Source organism: Choloepus didactylus, chromosome X (genome assembly GCF_015220235.1).
Source record: "Choloepus didactylus isolate mChoDid1 chromosome X, mChoDid1.pri, whole genome shotgun sequence".
Taxonomy (NCBI): Eukaryota; Metazoa; Chordata; class Mammalia; order Pilosa; family Megalonychidae; genus Choloepus; species Choloepus didactylus.
In genome coordinates this window covers 124,027,882-124,048,747 of record NC_051334.1, presented here as the reverse complement: position 1 = coordinate 124,048,747, position 20,866 = coordinate 124,027,882, and the positions used below count along the sequence as shown (strand labels likewise).

At 35.4% G+C, this 20,866-nt stretch overlaps 1 protein-coding gene and 1 pseudogene across 17 annotated transcripts in view; one reads left to right on the top strand and one right to left on the bottom strand.

Annotated features, from left to right (window-relative positions):
- LOC119522776 (E3 ubiquitin-protein ligase UBR2-like) overlaps window positions 1-20,866 on the bottom strand; it is a 127,247-nt gene that overhangs the window by 19,758 nt on the left and 86,623 nt on the right. For 4 of the 17 annotated variants that reach the window (XR_005214520.1, XR_005214522.1, XR_005214523.1 and 1 more), the window contains exons 5-9: window positions 14,500-14,630; window positions 10,102-10,220; window positions 9,010-9,117; window positions 8,338-8,529; window positions 7,277-7,375 (exon numbers count right to left, since the gene is read on the bottom strand). Coding sequence is in view for 2 of the 17 variants with exons in the window: in XM_037821407.1 (XP_037677335.1) it covers window positions 8,423-8,529; window positions 9,010-9,117; window positions 10,102-10,220; window positions 14,500-14,630 (465 nt within the window). In the remaining 15 variants the exon portion in view is untranslated. The other 13 variants (XR_005214532.1, XR_005214534.1, XR_005214533.1 and 10 more) reach the window with 8 other exon arrangements.
- On the top strand, window positions 16,444-16,725 carry LOC119522777 (annotated as a pseudogene).

Here is a 20,866-nt window from a genome sequence, read left to right as displayed (position 1 = left end):
GCAAACTTTTAGAAAAAAAAATGAGAAAGTATCTTCATGACTGTGTTAGTTTAAAGCTGTTACATACCCCAGAAAAGGACATTTTCTTTTAACCGATTCTTGTGGGTGCAGGCCTGTTGTGGGTAGGATCTTTGGTTAGGTTATTTCAATTGAGATGTGACCTATCCCATTCAAGATGGGTCTTAATCCCCTTGGATTCCTTTATACGAGGATAAAGGACACACAGACCCCCTTCCCCATAATGTCGACATCCCTTTTTAATATGAAAAAGTTAGAGTGGTCACTGCTTGGACACCCCTGAAGATTGAGAAAGTGATTAAACAAGAGGAAGGGGTAGAAACAGACAAGATAGGATTTAATAAAGGATTAAGAGTACTGAATCTTTATGTAAATATATATTTTCTAGATGCTAGGGTATTAGAATAGTTAGAAAGAAATAACTAAAATGGTGGAACTGTAACCTATAGCATTCTTTGAAATTTGCTCTATAGCTACTCATTAAATAGTGCTTTGAAAATTATCTTATATATTATAAGATATATTATAAGTTATGTATATATCTTATATTTCACAATAGGGAATAACTGCAACCATGGAAATGTAACCCTTAACATTCTTTGAAATTACCTATATGACTACTTGTTAAATTGTACTTTGAAAGTTATCACCTTTACTGTATATATGTTATATATCACAATAAAGAAGTAACTGAAATTGTGGAATTGTAACCTGCAACATTCTTTGAAATTTGCTAACTACTTCTTAAATGGCACTTCGAAAATTATCATTGCTCTGCATATATATGTTAAATTTCATAATAAAAAATGTATTTAAAAAAAAGGACACATAGAATAAGCCTAGATTGCTCAGAGAGGTCCCAGAGAAGCTGAGAGACAAGAACACCCCCACAGAAGTTGAGAGAGAAAGCCACTGAAGTTAGAAGCTAAAAGCAATGAAACCCAGGAGAAAAGGACCAGCAGATGCCAGCCATGTGCCTTCCCATGTGACAGGTGTCCCAGATGCCAGCACCCTTTCTTCAAAGAAGGTATCGTCCTGTTGATGCCTTAATTTAGACATTTTGATGGCTTAGAACTGTACATATGTGAGCTAATAAATCCCCTTTGTTAAAAGCCAGTCCATTTTTGGTATATTGCATTTCGGCAGCTTTTGCAAACCTAAACAATGACCATGGCATATGCAAAGATAGCTGAAACAGGATACAAAACCTGCTAACCATAAAATAAAAACTGATACAATCAAATGCATTAAAATTGTGAATTTGGCTCCTTAAGAGACACTATTAAGAGAGTGGGAAGGATAAGACACAAATTAGAGAAAGGTATTTGAAATATATATATCAACGAATGATCTATATGCAAAACACATTAAAAACTCTACAAATCAAAAGCAAAGGAGGCCAATCCAATAGATAATAAGCAGAAAAATTGAATAGGCATTCACAAAGGAGGATATCCAAATGGTCAAAAGACACAGAAAAGCAAATTAAAACCCCAATGAGAAACCACTACACCTGGCCAGAATAGATAAACTTTAAAAAGACTGATAATACCAGATGTTCGTGAGGATGAGGAAGATCTAAACTGGAACTCATACATTGTTGATGGGAGTATGAATTGGGTCAACCATTCTGGAAAACAGTTGGGCAGAACCTACCAAATCTGAATGAATATATATCCCATAACTAGACAATTCCTCTCTTGGGCATGTATCCAAATGATATGACTACTTATTTTTTACTAAAAGATATGTTGGAGAAAATTAAAAGCAGCTTTATTCATAAGTGCCACAATTTGGAAAGTCCCATTAACAGGAAAATCAATAAATAAATGGTGGTATATTAATACTATATTGCAATAAGAAGGAATGATTTACTGGTGCATGCAACATGGGTAAATCTCACAAACATAAAGCTGAGTGGAAGAAGCCAGACACAAAAGTCTACCATATGATTTTATTCATATAAAGTTCAAAAACAGGCAAAACAACCTATGGTGTTAGCAGACAGGATATTAGTAAACTCTGGAGAGAAGTAGTGATTGGGACGGACACTATCACTGGGGAGCTAGTAACATAGGTGAGTTCACTATGTGACAACTCATTGGGTTGTCTGATTACCAGGTGTTCACTTTTCTGTATATACTATACCTCAGTAAAGTTAAAAATAAAACAAAACAAAACACACCTACACATGCCTGGGCCCCATCTCTAGAGGCTATGAGTCTGGAAAGAGTGGGAAGAGGGGAGAAGGCAGAAGACAAGTAAGGATAGCAGAAAACTACTTTTAAAATGTTCCATTGGTGATTTGGAAGCATGCCTGCTGCCCTATAGAAACAGAAAAAGTATGTTCATTAAGTTTGCAGCTGGTATCAAATTAAGGTGAAGGGAAGGATTATTAAGAAAAACGTAAAATATGAAAACCAGATCAAGAACAAAGCCTGAATGGATGAAAAGAAATTAAATGGTTTTCAAAGATTTAAATGGTTTTCAAAATATTCCAAGTTTAGATTAATTAGATCTTTAAAGAATAGATAATTCCTATGTTATTTAATCTATTCCAGGGCAAAAAGATAGAAATACTCGCAATTCATTTTACAAATCCAAAATCTGATTACATACATACACACACACAAAAGAAGGAAACACTGACCAATCTTAATAATGACAATCTATGCAAAACTTCTAAATAATACTCTGGGCTTAGCAATGTATTAAAAGAATACACCACTGCCATGTAATATTTGTAACATAACATCAGGATGCTTCAAAATTAGAAAATCTAATGTAATTTGTTATATTAAGAGATCAAGGATGTAATTTTTCCTTCTTTGATCAATGAATGTATTTGTTGCATTAATAGAGAAAAAAAAAAAAAAAGACATGATGGAATAAAAAAGTTGCTAAAAATCAACACCAATCCAGGCTTAAAAAATTACAAAACCAAAACAGTATTTGGTGAGCTAGTAGTAAAAGGATCCTCAGTATGATAAATTATTTATTAAAACCAAAAGAAAGCAATATCTTTTAATCCTAGATGAAACACTAAAAGGGGACTTCCATTCAAGTTGGGCACCGGACAAGGATATTTGCTGTCATTCAACACAGTCCTTCTAAAAATGTAAATCACATATCACACCTCTGCTAGAAACCTAGCAATGTCTCCCATTTCATTCAGAATAAAAGAAAAAATTCTTACAATGGCCTGCAAGGCCCCAGAGGCCTGGCACTGCCCACTCCACCTTCACCCTTATCTGTAAATTCAGTGACCTCACTGACCATTCTCTGCCTTACTTATTGTAGTGCCTCACTCATGGTGGCAATACTGGCCTTTTTTTTGTTCCTTCCACCAAAATGCCAAGTACACATTCACTTTAGAACTTTTACACTTGCCATTCCCTCTGGCTAGAAGACTATCACTAGTTAGGCAGATCATTTACTCTCCCACTTCCTTCAGGTCTCTGCTCAAATACCACCTCTCTGAGAGACCTTCCCTGACTATCCTATCTAAAATATGACTCCTCCACTACCACTCCCTATATCCTTAACCTGCTTTTCTACTTTGTTGCATTTATTAACACTTGACTTATAAAAACAAATTATTATGAGTAGTAACTAGAAATTCAAAGAGAATAACACAAAATATGAGAACTAAAAAGAAAAGTTAATAAAAGGACCAGATAGATACAAGTTGGATATATAAGACTTTATACCTAAAGCACAAGCAACAAAAGAAAACATAGATAAATGGGACCTCCTCAATATTAAAAACTTTTGTGCGTGCCAAAAAGGACTTTGTCATGAAAGTGAAAAGACAACCTACTCAATGGGAGAAAATATTTGGAAACCACATATCCGATAAGAGTTTAATAACCAGAAATCCTACAACTCAACAATAAAAAGACAAACAACCCAATTAAAAAACAGGCAAAAGACTTGAAGAGACATTTCTCCAAAGAGGACAAAAAGGCACATGAAAAGATACTCAACATCACCAGCTATTAGAGAAATGCAAATCAAAACCACAATGAAATATCACTTCACACCCACTAGAATGGCTACTATTAAAAACAGAAACAAAAACAAATAAACAAACAAAAAAACAGAAAACTACAAGTGTTGGAAAGGATGTGGAGAAATAGGAAACTCATTCACTGCTGGTGGGAATGTAAAATGGTTGCAGCCACAATAGAAGACAGTTACTCAAGAAGCTAAGTATAGATTAACCATATGACCCAGCAATCCAGCCACTAGGTATATACCTGGAAGAATTGAAAGCAAGAGCTCAAACAGATATTTACAATCTGATGCTCACAGCGGCTCTATTTACAATTGCCAAAAGATGGAAGCAACCCAGTGTCCTGCAGCCAATGAATGGATAAATAACATGTATACACATACAATGGAATACTATTCAGCCGTAAAAAGGAATGAAGTCCTGACGCATTCATTCAACAACATGGATAAACCTTGAGGACATTATGCTGAATGAAATAAGCCAGACACAAAAGGACAAATATTGTATGATCTCACTGATATAAAATAGTTAGAATAAGCAAACTCATAAAATTGGAATCTAGAATATAGGTTACTGGGGGATAGATTGGGATTAGAGAATGGGGAGTAGATGCTTCTTTTGCACAGAATTTCTAGTTAGTTTGATTGCGAAGGTTTGGAAATGGATGATGGTGATGGTAGCATGTTATTGTGAGTGTAATTAACAGCAATGAATTATATAGGTGAACGAGACTAAAAGGGGAAACTTTAGGTCGCATATGCTACTTGAATAAAAATTAAAAGATAAAACATAGGACTGTATAACACAGTGGACCCTCTTGTAGACAATGGACTATAGTTATTAGAACAAGTATAAGAATGTTCTTTCATGAATTATAACAAAGGTATGACACTAATACAAGGTGTTAATAATAAGGTGGTATATGGAAAAAAAATACACCTGTGTAAACTATGGATGATAGTTAATAGTACTATTTAAATAATTACATCAATTATAACAAAAGTAACTACTGTTAAAAAAAAGTACAATTATAAAAAAAGTGCTATCATCAATTGTAATAAATGTTCCACACCAATGAAAGGTGTTGGTAGTAGGATGGTGAATGAGAATCCTGTATTTTATGTATGATTGTTCTGTAAACCCACAATTTTTCTAGTACAATAAATAGGGGAAAAAAAGATGGCTATATAAAAATCAGTAGCTTTCCTACATACTAACCATAGCCAGTTTAAAAATGTACCATAGGATCAAAAATATAAAATACATAAACTTAATTTTAAAATGTGTAAGATTTGTAACAAGAAAACTATTAGCTTTTACTAGGAACATAAAATAACATTTGAATAAATGAAGACGAATTATGTCCCTGGATAGCAATATTCAATATTGGAAAGATAAAAGTTCTTCCCAAATTAATCTACAAATATAATGCTTTTCCAGTCAAAATCCCAATGTGGTCTTTGTTGTTGTTTTTTGGTAATTGATCAACAGATTTTAGTTCATCTTAAAGAAAAAAAGGCCTAAGAATAAGAAATTTTAAAAAAGAATATAATGAAAGGAGATTTAGCTCTATAAAATGACAAAATGGCATATTAAGCTATAATTATTAAAACAGTGTGGTACTAGCATGTAAAAGGACAAAAAGATCAATACAACTGACTACCCATGCTTCTCAAACTCAATCCTGACTAAACTTGAAAACATCACTTTCCCTCTTCACAAATCTTACTTATTCTCCAGCACTACCTGTAACTGGCACAACACACACTCAGTTGCAAGACGGAAACCTGAGAATTACCCTTGTACTTCTCTGTCAAACCAAACATCCACTCAATCACCAAATTTTATGTCCCTCAAACCCCACACCTGATCAGATTTTACTACCTAAATACCTCTCACAACTCTTAGAACCATTGTCACCACCCCAGTTTAAAGTTCCATCAATTATTGTCTGGATTTTTGTATTAGCTTCTATTTAGCTTCCCCACACTTTCACTTTTACCCTCTGTCAATTCATTCCCCAAATTATAAATGTATGATCTTTTAAAATGGTAAAAGTTATGATATAAGTGCCACTTAAAACTCTTTAATGCCTTCCTGTGTTAAGATAAAACCAAAATCCTTAATTTGGAGTATAATAATATTTCATTTATGGGCAAATAGGCTTCAAACAGCTTCAACTGTACTAGAACACATCCTTGAGCATAAAATAATCTTGTGAAAAACCAGTCATTAAAAAAAAAAAACAAAAAACTGGAAATTAAAGCTGTTACTAAAACTTAATGCTCTTAAGTTTTAAGAGCTCTTAACTCTACAATGCTCTTACCTATACGATATGGCCTCTGTCTGCTTTTCTGGTCTCATTTTACTCCATGTTTGAGGATCTTCAACCTTATTGGCTTTCTTGCTGTTTCCCATGTTGGTAGTGGTCCTCCCTACTTTAGGACTTTCTTAAGAACTGGCCCTATGCATGGACACCCCTCCTTTTCCTTCCCTCCATTCCTGAATAAAGCACTTATATTCTCTTAAATCACCCTATTTTTTCAGTTTTCATTATAATATTAGATTCATTTATCTAAGTCTTTCCCACTACTTTATGTTCCATGAGGGCAGGGTCCATGCCTGTTTCCATTCACCATTGCATTCCTAAAGCCTAGAACCAAGCCCGATAAATAATAGGCATTCAGTATCTATTTGTTAAGTTAGATATGAATTTTAACTATTGTATGGTACTGAAACATAGTGATGCTTTCAGGAGCCACTAGTGATTTGTATAAAAGACCACTCAATCATTGTGATTCAATTGCCTTAGCTACTTCTTTCCTTCCTGGGGGTGGGGTGGGGGTGGTGGAGTGGTAGTTCCTCAATATGTGAGATGGTATACAATATGCTGAGTCTAATATCATGGATCGAATTTGTTAAACCAATCAGTTTAATTTTAACTTAGTCCAAAACCTCAGGGAAATACCATGAAAAAGTAAGGATTAAGAGCTTTTTAACAGTAGTTTTAATAACAAGAAGCCTTATCCAGTTGTTTTTGTTTTTCTAAAATGGAATTTTTCCTCAGATTACTTTGATATTCAGGGATATTTTCTAGTATGGCTGAAGGTATCTGAAGTCTAATTGCCCATTAAGGAAATGTCACTCTGTTCTGGAATATACAGATCTTAGTTCTTTATTATTCTCTATTTACTTCTGTTAATGGAAAACAAGAAAAGTTCTTCTTAGTATTTCAGTACTTACAAGTGAAGGAACTGTGAATATCTGTACTGAGAGGTCTGCGACTGAAAACTCTCTGTCGTGGTCATCTGTCACATAATCACTCTGCAAACACTCATAGTTCTATTAAGAAGGCAAAAAAAGGCAAGGAGTGGCAGCTATCAGTTACAAAGAAAAGGCAAGCACTACTCACCAGAGTAGGTGTGGTGAAGAACTGGACAGACAGAGCAGTCACCGAAACTGCTCACTCGTGATCATCGTCCATAAAATCTCTCTGCAACTGCTGGTAATTCTAAACAACAAGGGGAGATTCACCTCTAATCCACATTGACCAAATGTTTAAGGTTTATAATGAAAAGCCACTGCTGGAGGAAGTCAATGAGATAACACTGCTATGACAAGAATAATTGAAATTATTTCTAACAATGGAATCCTCTAAAAATATTGATTAATTTAGGGAGACCAAATAGGAAGTAACAGCTACTAAAATCCTGGGATGACACCGTACACTGGAGGGAATAAACCAGAGCTGTTACACTGTCTCTGATGAAACCAGATTTTCAGCCTTCTGGATGCAAATCAGAATCACATAGGTGGTTCTTTCAACATGTACATGCTTGGGCTCCACTCTTAGTGAATGTGCTTCAGCAGGCTTGAGAATGCAACACAAACATATGCATTTTGAAAGAGATCCCCAAATGATTCTCACATAGTTTCTTGGTTAAGAACCTCTAATTCAGGCAAATAAGCAGTTAGCTTAATCGCATGCTGCTATAAAGGGAGAAGAATATAATTCAACCATATTATCAACCTAGAGTTTCATGATTACTGAATTGGAATCTATACATAAATGTCAGCTTAAATAAGATTATCTTTTCCTTGTACAAAATTTAATAGGAACAATACCATAACTTCATAATGGCATAGTTTAAATTGTTCATTACCATTTCATGTCACCTTTGGAAATAAAGGGAAATGTATGCTGCATAGATGGAGATCATATTATCATGGGAGGTGATGGGCAAGACATTGATCAAAGATAAAAGGTCATTTATGAAGTTTATTAGAATTTAAAATCAAGACACCTTACTATTAGCTGCTCATTTTATGAAACCTGGATACAGTAATGGGCTACAGGTCCTCTTAATATAACAACCGTTTTGTTAATCTTCAAAATTGAGAAAACACATTTGCAAATCGAATAGCAAACAATTTCTTGTATTTCAAATCCATAAGCAGACTGCTCATGAACAACTGATGATACACACCCCTAGCACCTGTTAAGAAAAAGATCAGGATATAAGAGGGATATTCCAAAAAGCAAAAAATTACATTTCTGAAATTTTTGTAAAATCAATTATATTTTAAGTCTCAAGAGGAAATATTTCAGTGTTCTTAGTATAAAATATTTGCAGTCTGTATACATATAAAATCGGTTTTTTAAAAAATATAATCTCCTAACAAAATATGAAAGAAAAACATGAAATACATTCACTTTGTTACATGTCTTACCCTTAAAGGTTATTTAATTTCTTGGACCCTCAAAATTTTTTTCAAAGAATGAGATTGCTAGCTTTTGAAATAATAATATATGCTATTTATACATATTTGACACAATAATTTTGTTAATTTTTGAAAACATAAATATATTTATTTAATATCTCCCCCCAAAAACAAACATAAAACAACAAAAAAATTTAACATCACAATTACCTAAATAGTTTCCCACATATCTTAAAAGTAGTTAAGGGATTCACCTTTCCACAGTTTGGAATCACTAAGCATTAGTCTATCCATAAGAGAAGAGTTTTCACCATCTGGCCCTTCTTGTAAACCAACTTGACACAAAATCCGGCGAAGACCATCTTAAAACAGGAAGAAAAGTAGTCATGAAATAGCAACTTCAAAATTAAAATATAGTGATTCTATTTGGTCTATAGAGTTTTACATGTTTTATTAAAGGTCAAATTTCTTCACAAAAAAATATTTTACTATTTATTAATATTTTCAGAAAAAAAGAAAAATCTTGCATTACACACAAAATCTTCCTCCAGAATGCTGAAATATATGCCTATCAGAAAAGTGATGGCCTCTCATCTTTAAAGAATATAATTAAAGAAGAAAGTACCCAAAACCATTGAAATAAATCTTTCTCTAAGCACTTATGCTAATTAAACCAGATTATTGTAAAATTACTATGTATCTCATGATAACAAAAGGTAAGTATGATATAAAATCGTGCTAAAAGTCAAAAGAAAGAATATATGACCTCTTTACTATGATATTTACCAGTGCACTTTCTTAATGCTATGCTAAATGTTCTTTATTCATAAACAAAAATTCACTAAGCACCAATCACTTGAGAGCCCTGGAGGACAAGTTCCTCTATCTTCCAAATGCTAAACTTGAAAAAAAGTTCTTCAAATATTAATATAAGCATTAAAATGACCAAAACATTAATAACTTTGTATTCCATACTTTATAATTTAAACCACTATTTTGGTCTTCTTCAAGCATACAAAATAATCAGAAAAAAAAAAGGAATAACTTAAATTTAATTAGGCTACCAAACAGTAATCATTTAAAAACTAAAGAAAAAGCTTACATACGTAAGTATTAAAGAATAGATGCTAAAATCTTTAAATTATTGGTGATAAGTATCCTAAAGAAAATTTTCGGTAGAAAACTGCTTCCATGATTCCATTCATTAATACTGTACTTGGCAACCATGTACCCAATGGAAAACACCAAAACTAAAAAAAAGGGAGCCAGGAAAAATAACTAGAAAAACATCTGAAAGGCAGCAAACATCTCTGAACAGTCAATATCACCAGCTTTTGTGAACATACCTGAATATCCAATAATACTTCCCAGCCAAGATAAAACTTTCAAACCAAAATTCTGGTGTGCAACAATAGATGAATGCATAACTTGAACTTTGAGTGGCTTTGTCTGCCGACTGGTATTTCTCTTAAAAAGAAATGGCAGGATGAAAAAACAACCTAAAAAGTCTATTTTATTGGCAGGAAAAAAACTTACATATTAATTTAATATAAACACATCGTCACCATCATTGAAGAGTTTTTCATGCATGTGTGTAAGAAAAACATCACCTGTCTTGCCTTACTTGTTGTAGATCCTATAAAAGGCTGTAACTGAGAACTTAAGATGGTGGCTAGGTGAGACAGGGCAAAAAAAACACCTCCGTGAAAAAGACTAGATAAAAACCAGAAAGTGACCCAGAACACCACTTCCAGAGTAGCACCAGCCAGACAAGGTCTGCTAAATCTACAGGGACCATGCATTTGGTGAAACCAGGAGTCTGTATTCTGAAATGAGTGAGTGAGTCGGCTGAAAGTCCCTCAGCCACGCTGTGGTGTAGGGAAACAGTGGGTTGGCGTTTGGAGACAGACTAGTTCTTTAAAAAAAAAAAAAGAAAAAAGCCCAGGAGCAGCTGCAGATATGACGGGAGCAGGCTGGGCTAACACCCCGGTGTCTGGTGTGGAGGATACCCCTTCTCACACCCACTGCTGATTGTCTCGGGCCCAGGGAAGCAAAGGGGAGCCGAAAGGAGAAAAAAACACACCACCTGCAGCCATCTCCCCAGCGGGCGGGGGCACTCTTGCCTGGGGCTGAATCACAGCACAGAGCCGCGCCAAGAAACCCAGTGTAACAGGGAGTCTTTCCCGCAGCACTGCGCACATGCCACAATATCCGCCGTGGACAGTGGCCTTTAATACACCCACGGCTGGTTGCCCTGGAGCTGGGAGGGAGGAGCTGTGCGGAAAGGGGGAAGTTAACGTGTCCCATTCAATCATCTTTGAAGCGGGGTGGGAACGCCCCTGCATGGCCTGGCATCCCAGGGCTTCCCTGGAGGCCGGCACGCACCTGTGACATGGCACGGCCCTCCTTCCCTCAGCAGAGGTCCTGGAAGAGCACAGCAGGGAAGGGGGAACCACTCGGAAATCCCAGGGAACCCACACCAATACCAAGGACTTTTCGGTCAGCAGCAGAGAACAGCCTTAAATCTCCGGGAACACCTGGGAGGTTTGATTATTAAAGCTGCCCTTCCTCCCTAACTGCTCAGACACACGCCCCTCATTCAGAGCGGACAGCACCGACAACACACCCAAATTAAGTGCACCAGTTGGACCACCCAAGAATCAGATCCCCACACACCACAAAGACAAAGTTGGGGAGAACTGACTTGAAGGGAATAGGTGACTCACGGACGCCATCTGCTGGTTAGTTAGAGAAAGTGTACGCCACCAAGCTGCAATTCTGACAAATTAAAAATCAAGTAAAGAAAATGCCAAGAGGTCAAAAACAACAGAAAATCTTAATGCATATGATAAAACCAGACACTATGGAGAAACCAAACCCAAACACCCAAATCAAAAGATCAGAAGAGACACAGTACTTGGCGCAATTAATCAAAAAACTACAGACAGGCAATGAGAGCACGGCACAGGATATAAAGGACATGAAGAAGAGCACGGCACAGGATATAAAAGACATAAAGAAGAACCTAGAAGAGCATAAAGGAGATATTGCAAAAGTAAATAAAAAAATAGAAGATCTTATGGAAATTAAAGAAACTGCAGGCCAAATTAAAAAGACTCTGGATACTCATAATACAAGATTAGAGGAAGCTGAACAACTCAGCCTCCTTGAGGAACACAGAACAGAAAATGAAAGAACAAAAGAAAGAATGGGGAAAAAAATCAAAAAAATAGAAACAGATCTCAGGGATATGATAGATAAAATAAAACGTCCAAATTTAAGACTCATTGGTGTCCCAGAAGGGGAAGAGAAGGGTAAAGGTCTAGAAAGAGTATTCAAAGAAATTGTTGGGGAAAACTTCCCAAACCTTCTACACAATGTAAATACACAAAGCATAAATGCCCAGTGAACTCCAAATAGAATAAATCCAAATAAACCCACTCCAAGACATATTCTGATCAGACTCTCAAATACTGAAGAGAAGGAGCAAGTTCTGAAAGCAGCAAGAGAAAAGCAATTCACCACACACAAAGGAAACAACATAAGACTAAGTTGTGACTACTCAGCAGCCACCATGGAGGTGAGAGGCAGTGGCATGATGTATTTAAAGTTCTGAGAGAGAAAAATTTCCAATCAAGAATACTTTATCCAGCAAAACTCTCCTTCAAATTTGAGGGAGAGCTTAAATTTTTCACAAACAAATGCTGAGAGATTTTGCTAATAAAAGACCTGCCCTACTTCAGATACTAAAGTGAGCCCTACCAACAGAGAAACAAAGAAAGGAGAGAGAGAGAGAGAGAGAGAATTTTAACAGACATATATAGAATATTACATCCCAGGTCACTGGGACACACATTCTTTTCTAGTGATCACAGATCTTTCTCCAGAATGGACCATATGCTGGGACATAAAAACGAGCCTCAATAAAATTAAAAAAAAAAAAAAAATGAGTTTGTTCAAAGCACATTCTCTGACCACAATGGAATACAAATAGAAGTCAATAACCATCAGAAACTTGGAGAATTCACAAACACCTAGAGGATAAAAATGAGGGGGTGATGAAAACACGGATAATCAAAAGCTGAGGGACTACATCACCAGTAATCAGGTCTACAAGAAATGCTAAAGGGAGTTGAGCAGGCTGAAAGGAAGGGACACTAAACAATTGACTGAAACTACATGAAGAAATAAAGATTTCCAGTAAAGACCACATGGTAAATATAAATACCAATACTACTGTATTTTTGATTTATAACTCCATTATTTACTTCCTACAGGATCTAAAATACATAAACTGTAATGATAAATCAGTGGTTTTGGACTCAATGTAAAATAGGTAATTTTTGACAGGAACTACATAAAGGTGGGGGAATGATGGAGTATAGGAACACTGCTTATATGTCATATTGAAATTAAGTTGGTATCAAAGAAAAACAAGATTGTTATAGATTCAAGATGTTAAATTTAAGCCTCATGGTAAACACAAAGAAAGTATCAGAGAATATGACCATAGAGATGAAAATCAGAGTAGGGGTTCTGAGAAGTGGGGGAAGGGGCAATGGGGAGTTAAGAAATGAGAGTAGGGTTTCTGTTTGGGGTGAAGGGAAACTTCCAGAAATGGATGGTGGGAAGGTGATAGCATTGCAACATTCTAAATGTGATTAATCCCACTAATGGAATGCTAGGGAGGGGGTAGAATGGGAAGATTTAGGCTATATATATGTTTCCACAATTGAAAAAAAAAAAAAAGTCTAAATAGATGACAGTTAAATGCCAAGGATGATCCTGGATGGGATCTGAGGATGGAGAAGAGGCTGAAAGGGACACAGAAGGGACAAAAGAAAAAAAAAAAAAAAAGGAAATACAGAATGTAAGCTTTATATCAATGTTGAATTTCTTGAACAACTTAGCCACGCTTAATGAGATTGCATAAAAGAATGTTCTTGTCCATGGGAAAGGTATATGTGAATTATATTGTTTGTTCAAAGATAAGTGCAGCTTGCTCTCACATGTTCAGAGGACAGAGCAACAGATGATGGATGACAGATAGGGAGGGAGGGAGGGAGGGAGAGGGGGAGGGAAAGAAAGAAATGGTGGTGTGACAGGATGTTAAAGGTGGTGGATCAGGGTATTGGGGGAGGGGGGTCGGGGTAAGATGGAGTTCTATGTATGGGGTTTGTACTGTTTTTGCAACTGTTCCTGTAAGATTGAATTTATTTCAAAATAAAATTTATTAAATTAAAAAAAAAATGTAATATGGTATCCTGAAACAGAAAAATGACATTAGGTAAAAAACAGAACAAATCTAAATAAAGTATGGGATTTACTTAACAAAAAAAAAAAAAAAAAAAAAAACTCCATTTGTGCATTTATTTGAACCATAAAACTTGTATCAGAGAGCTCTTTCCCCAATGATAAATGAAACAAAAAGTAATCACCAGGGCAGGTTGCAGAGTTAATTTATAAATTTTATCACACAGTCAAACAAAACTGCCTGTGCCAGAAACCAGTGGTAGAGTCTTGATACAGTTCAAATAAGGCTACAAACCAACTAGACCACCAACCCACCAAGTGGGAGAAAGCTCCAACAATTAAGTGGATCACACATATTTACAAACTATAAAATTGAAGTTATTGTGCTGAAAACTGATTCTTAAAGGGAGAAAGATTATGTCTATTTTAGCTCTATTAAAATTAAAAGTTAGCAGTTTCTCAAATACCAGGAATAAATGGGTTATACTTACACCATCTCTAAGTCTCCTGGCAATTCATTTTCTTTTTCCCAGGTTAATATCTCTACTGCGTACCAAAACATTATAGCAAAAATGTTATAAGTTCTTGCTATCATGTCTTCTGATAAATGCACAAGAGGATCCTGAAAGAACAGGAAAAAAAATGTACCCATGTTAAATGCAGATTCTCTTTTCCATTCTGCCTTCACTTTTTTCTTTTTTTCTTTTTTTAATTCATTTTATTGAGATATATTCACATACCATGCAGTCATACAAAACAAATCGTACATTCGATTGTTCACAGTACCATTACATAGTTGTGCATTCATCACCAAAATCAATCCCTGACACCTTCATTACCACACACACACAAATAACAATAATAATAATTAAAGTGAAAAAGAGCAATTAAAGTAAAAAAGAACACTGGGTGCCTTTGTTTGTTTTTTTCCTTCCCCCATTTTTCTACTCATCCATCCATAAACTAGACAAAGGGGAGTGTGGTCCAGATGGCTTCCCCAATCCCACTGTCACCCCTCATAAGCTACACTTTTATACAATCGTCTTCAAGATTCCTGGGTTCTGGGTTATAGCTTGATAGTTTCAGGTATCTACCGCCAGCCACCCCAATTCATTAGAAACTAGAAAGGGTTGTCTATATTGTGTGTAAGAGTGCCCACCAGAGTGACCTCTCAGCTTCTTTTGGAATCTCTCTGTCACTGAAGCTTATTTCATTTCCTTTCACTTCCCCCTTTTGGTCAAGAAGATGATCTCCATCCCAGGATGCTGGGTCTGCATTCCTCCCCAGGAGTCATATTCCACACTGCCAGGGAGATTCACTCCCCTGGGTGTCTGATCCCACATGGGGGGAGGGCAGTGATTTCACCTGCCAAGTTCTGCCTCCACTTCTTAAAAGTCTATTTGTAAAAACCTGACTGGTCTTTGAGCTTCAGCTTCTCTTCATTCAATTTGATCCTATACATTTCATCCTTCCTAAAACATTTTCTTTGGAATAATCCCAGCTATTGAATCAACAGAATCAAAATATTCAATGGCCTGCCAATGCTTAATAAATGTATCTAAACATTTTAGAATGGCATTCCAGGATCTCTAGACCTAACATCAAAACATCTTCATAGCTTCTTAACCATACTCTCCCAATTTCAGAATAAATGAAGAAATGCTATCCAAGGACAGACAAGTAATATATTTTTTAAAAGCTTTACTAAGATATAATTAACATACCACATAATTCCTAACTGCAACCATCATCACAATTTTAGAACATTTTCATCACCTCAAAAAGAATCCCTGTATACCTTTTAGCTATCTCCCTCCACCTTCCATCCCACTCCCCAACCCTAAGCAACTACTAATCTACTTTGTCTCTATAGATTTCCCTGTTCAGGACATTTTCTATGAATGGAATCATATAATATGTAGTCTTTTGTGACTGGCTTTTTCACTTAGTGTAATGTTTTCAAGGTTCATCCACTTTGTAGCTTATATCAGTACCTCTTTCTTTTTATAGCCAAATAATATTCCATTGTATGTATATACTGCATTTATTGGGTTGCTTCCTCCTTTGGGCTATTATGAATAATGCTGCTATAAACATTTGTGTATAAGTTTTTGTGTGAACATCATGTTTTCATTTCTGTTGGGTATATACCTAACAGTGGAATTGCACCGTCATATGGTAATTCTTTATATATGTTTGAGGAACTATCATGTTGTTTTCCAAAGCAGCTTCTACTATTTTAGATTCCTATCAGCAGTGTATGATTGTTCCAGTTTCTCCACATCCTCACTAACACTAGTTATTATCTGATTTTTTGGTTCTGGCCAATTTAGTGGGTATCTAATTGCCCCAGCACCATTAGCTGAAAAGACAATTCTTTCTCCATTTGACAGCCTTGGCAACCTTGTCAAAAATCAATTGACCAGTCATGGATTATGATGGGCAGCAAAATGTTATCTGCCAGCAGGGTCATTCAGGTAGTCAAGCCACGTACTCCATTAATAAGGTTCCCTGACAGAAGAGACAATCCTAAACTCAACGTATCAGAAGCTTTGAGATCAGGATCATCATCTCACTCTTCTGCAATTTCACAGCATTCTATGGAAAGTAAATCATCAGATTTGCTGATGCATCAGGATCCTCCAGATAATGCAGAAATAATAAAATCATTACCTCAGAAATAGAGAAGGAAACCTATGTCTCAAGAAGAAATCTAATTTACTCCAATGTGGATATCCAGAATAATCACTGACAAAGGCTGCTGTTTATCATCAGACAAAAGAATTATCTTTACAATAAAGTGACTTCCAAATGACAAATGAGCTATTGTACATTAAACTTTAATAAAATATTCTGTAAAAAAAAATGAAAGAAAATTTAGATGGACACTTGTATCTCCTAATTTACGTATCTTGATCAGCTTCTCCACAAGCTTACCTAAGTATTTATAAGCTTTATAATTATTAAAGTATACATTTTTTTAAATTCATTTTTATTGAGATACATTCACATACCATGCAGTCAAACAAAGCATACATTCAACTGTTCACAGTACCATTATACAGTTGTGCATTCATCACCAAAATTAATTTTTGAACATTTTCAAAATGCTAGCCTATTAATTTACTCTTAGCAAGCTGTATCACTGTTTGAACTATTAAAAGCACACAATGTCTGGAAAAACATCATAGGTTTCCCCCAATTTCATTTTTCTTTCAGGCTGTTTAGAGATGGAAAGAATTTATCAGGCAGAATTGTTGCTGATTAGGATCAGTGAAAATAATGACTCCATTATTTATTCTTAATTATTTAATGTTTTTACATTGACAAGGTTACTGGAGTATAACTGGCTAAATAAGCATATAATACTGTAAAGGATAAAAATATAGCCTAGGTGAAACAGGTGACTTTGTGGTATTGAGATGGGGGAGATAACACAAAAGATTATTATTTGTAACCTATATTCAGAAAAAATGTGAAAGAGTATAAAATGGAAAACAAATTAAGAGTTCAAAATGAATACAGCATAGGAAAAGCATTTGACTAGAAATTCCGATTATGTTTCGGTGGGTGTTAAAATGTCATATTCTATTAGTTACAGTCTCTAGTTTATGTTGATTGCATCCCTCCCCCAATGCCTCCCCATTTTTAACACCTTGCAAGGTTGACATTTGCTTGTTCTCCCTCGTAAAAGAACATATTTGTACATTTTATCACAATTGTTGAATACTCTAGATTTCACCAAGTTACACAGTCCCAGTCTTTATCTTTCCTCCTTTCTTCTGGTGTCTCACATGCTCCCAACCTTCCTCTCTCAACTGTATTCATAGTTATCTTTGTTCAGTGTACTTACATTGTTGTGCTACCATCTCCCAAAATTGTGTTCCAAACCACGCACTCCTGTCTTCTATCACCCTGTAGTGCTCCCTTTAGTATTTCCGGTAGGGCAGGTGTCTTGTTCACAAAGTCTCTCATTGTCTGTTTGTCTGAAAATATTTTGAGCTCTCCCTCATATTTGAAGGACAGCTTTGCTGGATATAGGATTCTCGGTTGGCGGTTTTTCTCTTTCAGTATCTTAAATATATCACACCACTTCCTTCTTGCCTCCATGGTTTCTGCTGAGAGATCCGCACATAGTCTTATTAAGCTTCCTTTGTATGTAATGGATTGCTTTTCTCTTGCTGCTTTCAGGATTCTCTCTTTGTCTTTGACATTTGATAATCTGATTATTAAGTATCTTGGCGTAGGCCTATTCAGATCTCTCCTGTTTGGAGTACGCTGCGCTTCTTGGATCTGTAATTGTATGTCTTTCATAAGAGATGGGAAATTTTCATTAATTATTTCCTCTATTATTGCTTCTGCCCCTTTTCCCTTCTCTTCTCCTTCTGGGACACCAATGATACGTACATTATTGCACTTTATTTCATCCTTGAGTTCCCGGAGACGTTGCTCATATTTTTTCATTCTTTTCTCCATCTGCTCCTTTTGTGTAGGCTTTCAGGTGTTTTGTTCTCCAGTTCCTGAGTGTTTTCTTCTGCCTCTTGAGATCTGCTGTTGTATGTTTCCATTGTGTCTTTCATCTCTTGTGTTGTGCCTTTCATTTCCATAGATTCTACTAGTTGTTTTTTTGAACTTTCAATTTCTGCCTCATATATGCCCAGTGTTTCCTTTACAGCCTCTCTTTTGCAATATCTTCTCTAAACTTTTTGAATTGATTTAGCATTAGTTGTTTAAATTCCTGTATCTCAGTTTAAATTCCTGTATGCTTCCTTTAATGTAACAAAGGCGATACACCAAGGTAAATGCAGATAAGAGGGGGGGATAGGGGAGGCATGTTAGACACTTGACATCGGTGGTACTGTCTGATTCTTTATTCTACTTTGATTTAAGGTTATTTTTCCTTTTGCTGCTTCCTAGCTGTCATTTTTTTTTCCTCTTTCTTTTGCCTCTCTACCTTCTTTGACTCTCCCTCCTGCCTTGTGGAAGAAATGTAGATGCCCTTATATAGATAGTGGTGAAGGTGGTGAACACATAAATATATGACCATACAGAGAACCATCGATTAGTTACTTAGGATGGAATGTATGGTGAGTGAACAAAACCGTATTAAAAAAAAATGGGTTGATGAGAAAACCTCGAGGGCAATATACTGAGTGAAATAAGCCAGACACATAAGGACAATTATTGCAGGGACTCACTGATAGGAACTAATTATAATATGTAAACTCATAGACATGAAATAGAAGGTACCAAGATATAGGACAAGGCTTAAGAATGGGGAGCAGTTGCTTAGTATGAGCAGAATGTTCAACTAGGATGAACTTAAATGTTTGGAAATGAACAGGGGTGTTGGTAGCAAGATGTGAGAATAACTAACAGTGCCGAATGGTGTGTGAATGAGGTGGAAAGGGGAAGCTCAGAGTCATATATGTCACCAGAAGGAAAGTTGGAGGTCAAAAGATGGGAATGTATAAAACTGAATCCTATGGTGGGCAATGTCCATGATCAACTGTACAAATACTAGAAATCGCTTCCATGAACCAGAACAAATGTATGACAATACAATTAGAAGTTAATAATAGAGGGGCATATAGGGAAGAAATATATACCTATTGCAAACTGTATACTACAGTTAGTAGTATTTCAACATTTTTTCATAAACAGTAACAAATGTACTATACCAATACTATGAGTCAACAATTGAGGGGGGTGGTTAGGGATAGGGAAGGATTAGAGTTTCCTTTTCTTTTTTTCTTTTTTCATCTTACACTTTATTTCTTGTCTGGAGTAATGAAAAGTTTCTAAAAATTGAACAAAAATTAAGTGTGGTGATGGATCCACAGCTGTATGAGGGTACCCAGGGACAAGTGATTGTACACTTTGGATCTTTGGATAATTGTATGGTATCTGAACAATCTCAATAAAAATGAAAAAAAAAAAAGTCATATTCTTTTGGTTTATTTTACCATTTTGATTGTGATCATGTATGCAAATCATGACAACCAGTAACTTTCTCAAACTTAATGTCTTGAAAGCCTCAAAAAAAATCAACCTAAAGATTTACCTTATTAATGCAATTTATGAAACTTTAATAAGATCTTCCTGTGCCAAGACTATGTTACTATTGTGTAAGTAAAGGTTCTCAGAGCTAAATAAATTTTCTTCCACATCAAAAAAAAGAAAGAAAGAAAAAAAGAAAAAGAAAAATCGATTGACCATAGATGAGTATATTTCTGAACTCCCAATCCTATTCCATTGATCTACATTTATCCTTGTGCCAGAACCACACTCTGTCTTGACCAACTTTGCTTTGTGGTAAGTTTTGAAATCAGGAAGTCTGAATCCTTCTACTTTGTTCTTTTTCAAGATTGTTTTGGCTATTATGGGTCCCTTGCAATTCCATATGAATTTTAGAATCAGCTTGTCAATTTCTACAAAGAAGTCATGGGATTCTCTGATGGGGACTGCACTGAATTCATAGATCAAGTTGGGAGAGTACTGCTCTCTTAACATTAAGTCTTCTGATCCATGATTATGGATGTTTTCCCAATTATTGAGATCTTCAATTTCCAACAATGTTTTGTAGTTTTCAGAGTATAAATTTTGTACTTCTTTTGTTATATTTATTCCTAAATATTTAATTCTTCCTTTTTAATGTTATTGTAAATGGAATTATTTCCTTAATTTCTTTTTCAGACTGTTTATTCCAAGTGTACAGAAATAAAACTGATTTTTATATATTGATCTTGTATTCTGAAACCCTGCTGAATTTGTTTATTAGTTCTCATAGTTTTTTCGTGGATTCCTTAGGTTTTTCTATATACAAGATCATATCATCTGTGAATAGAGATAGTTTTA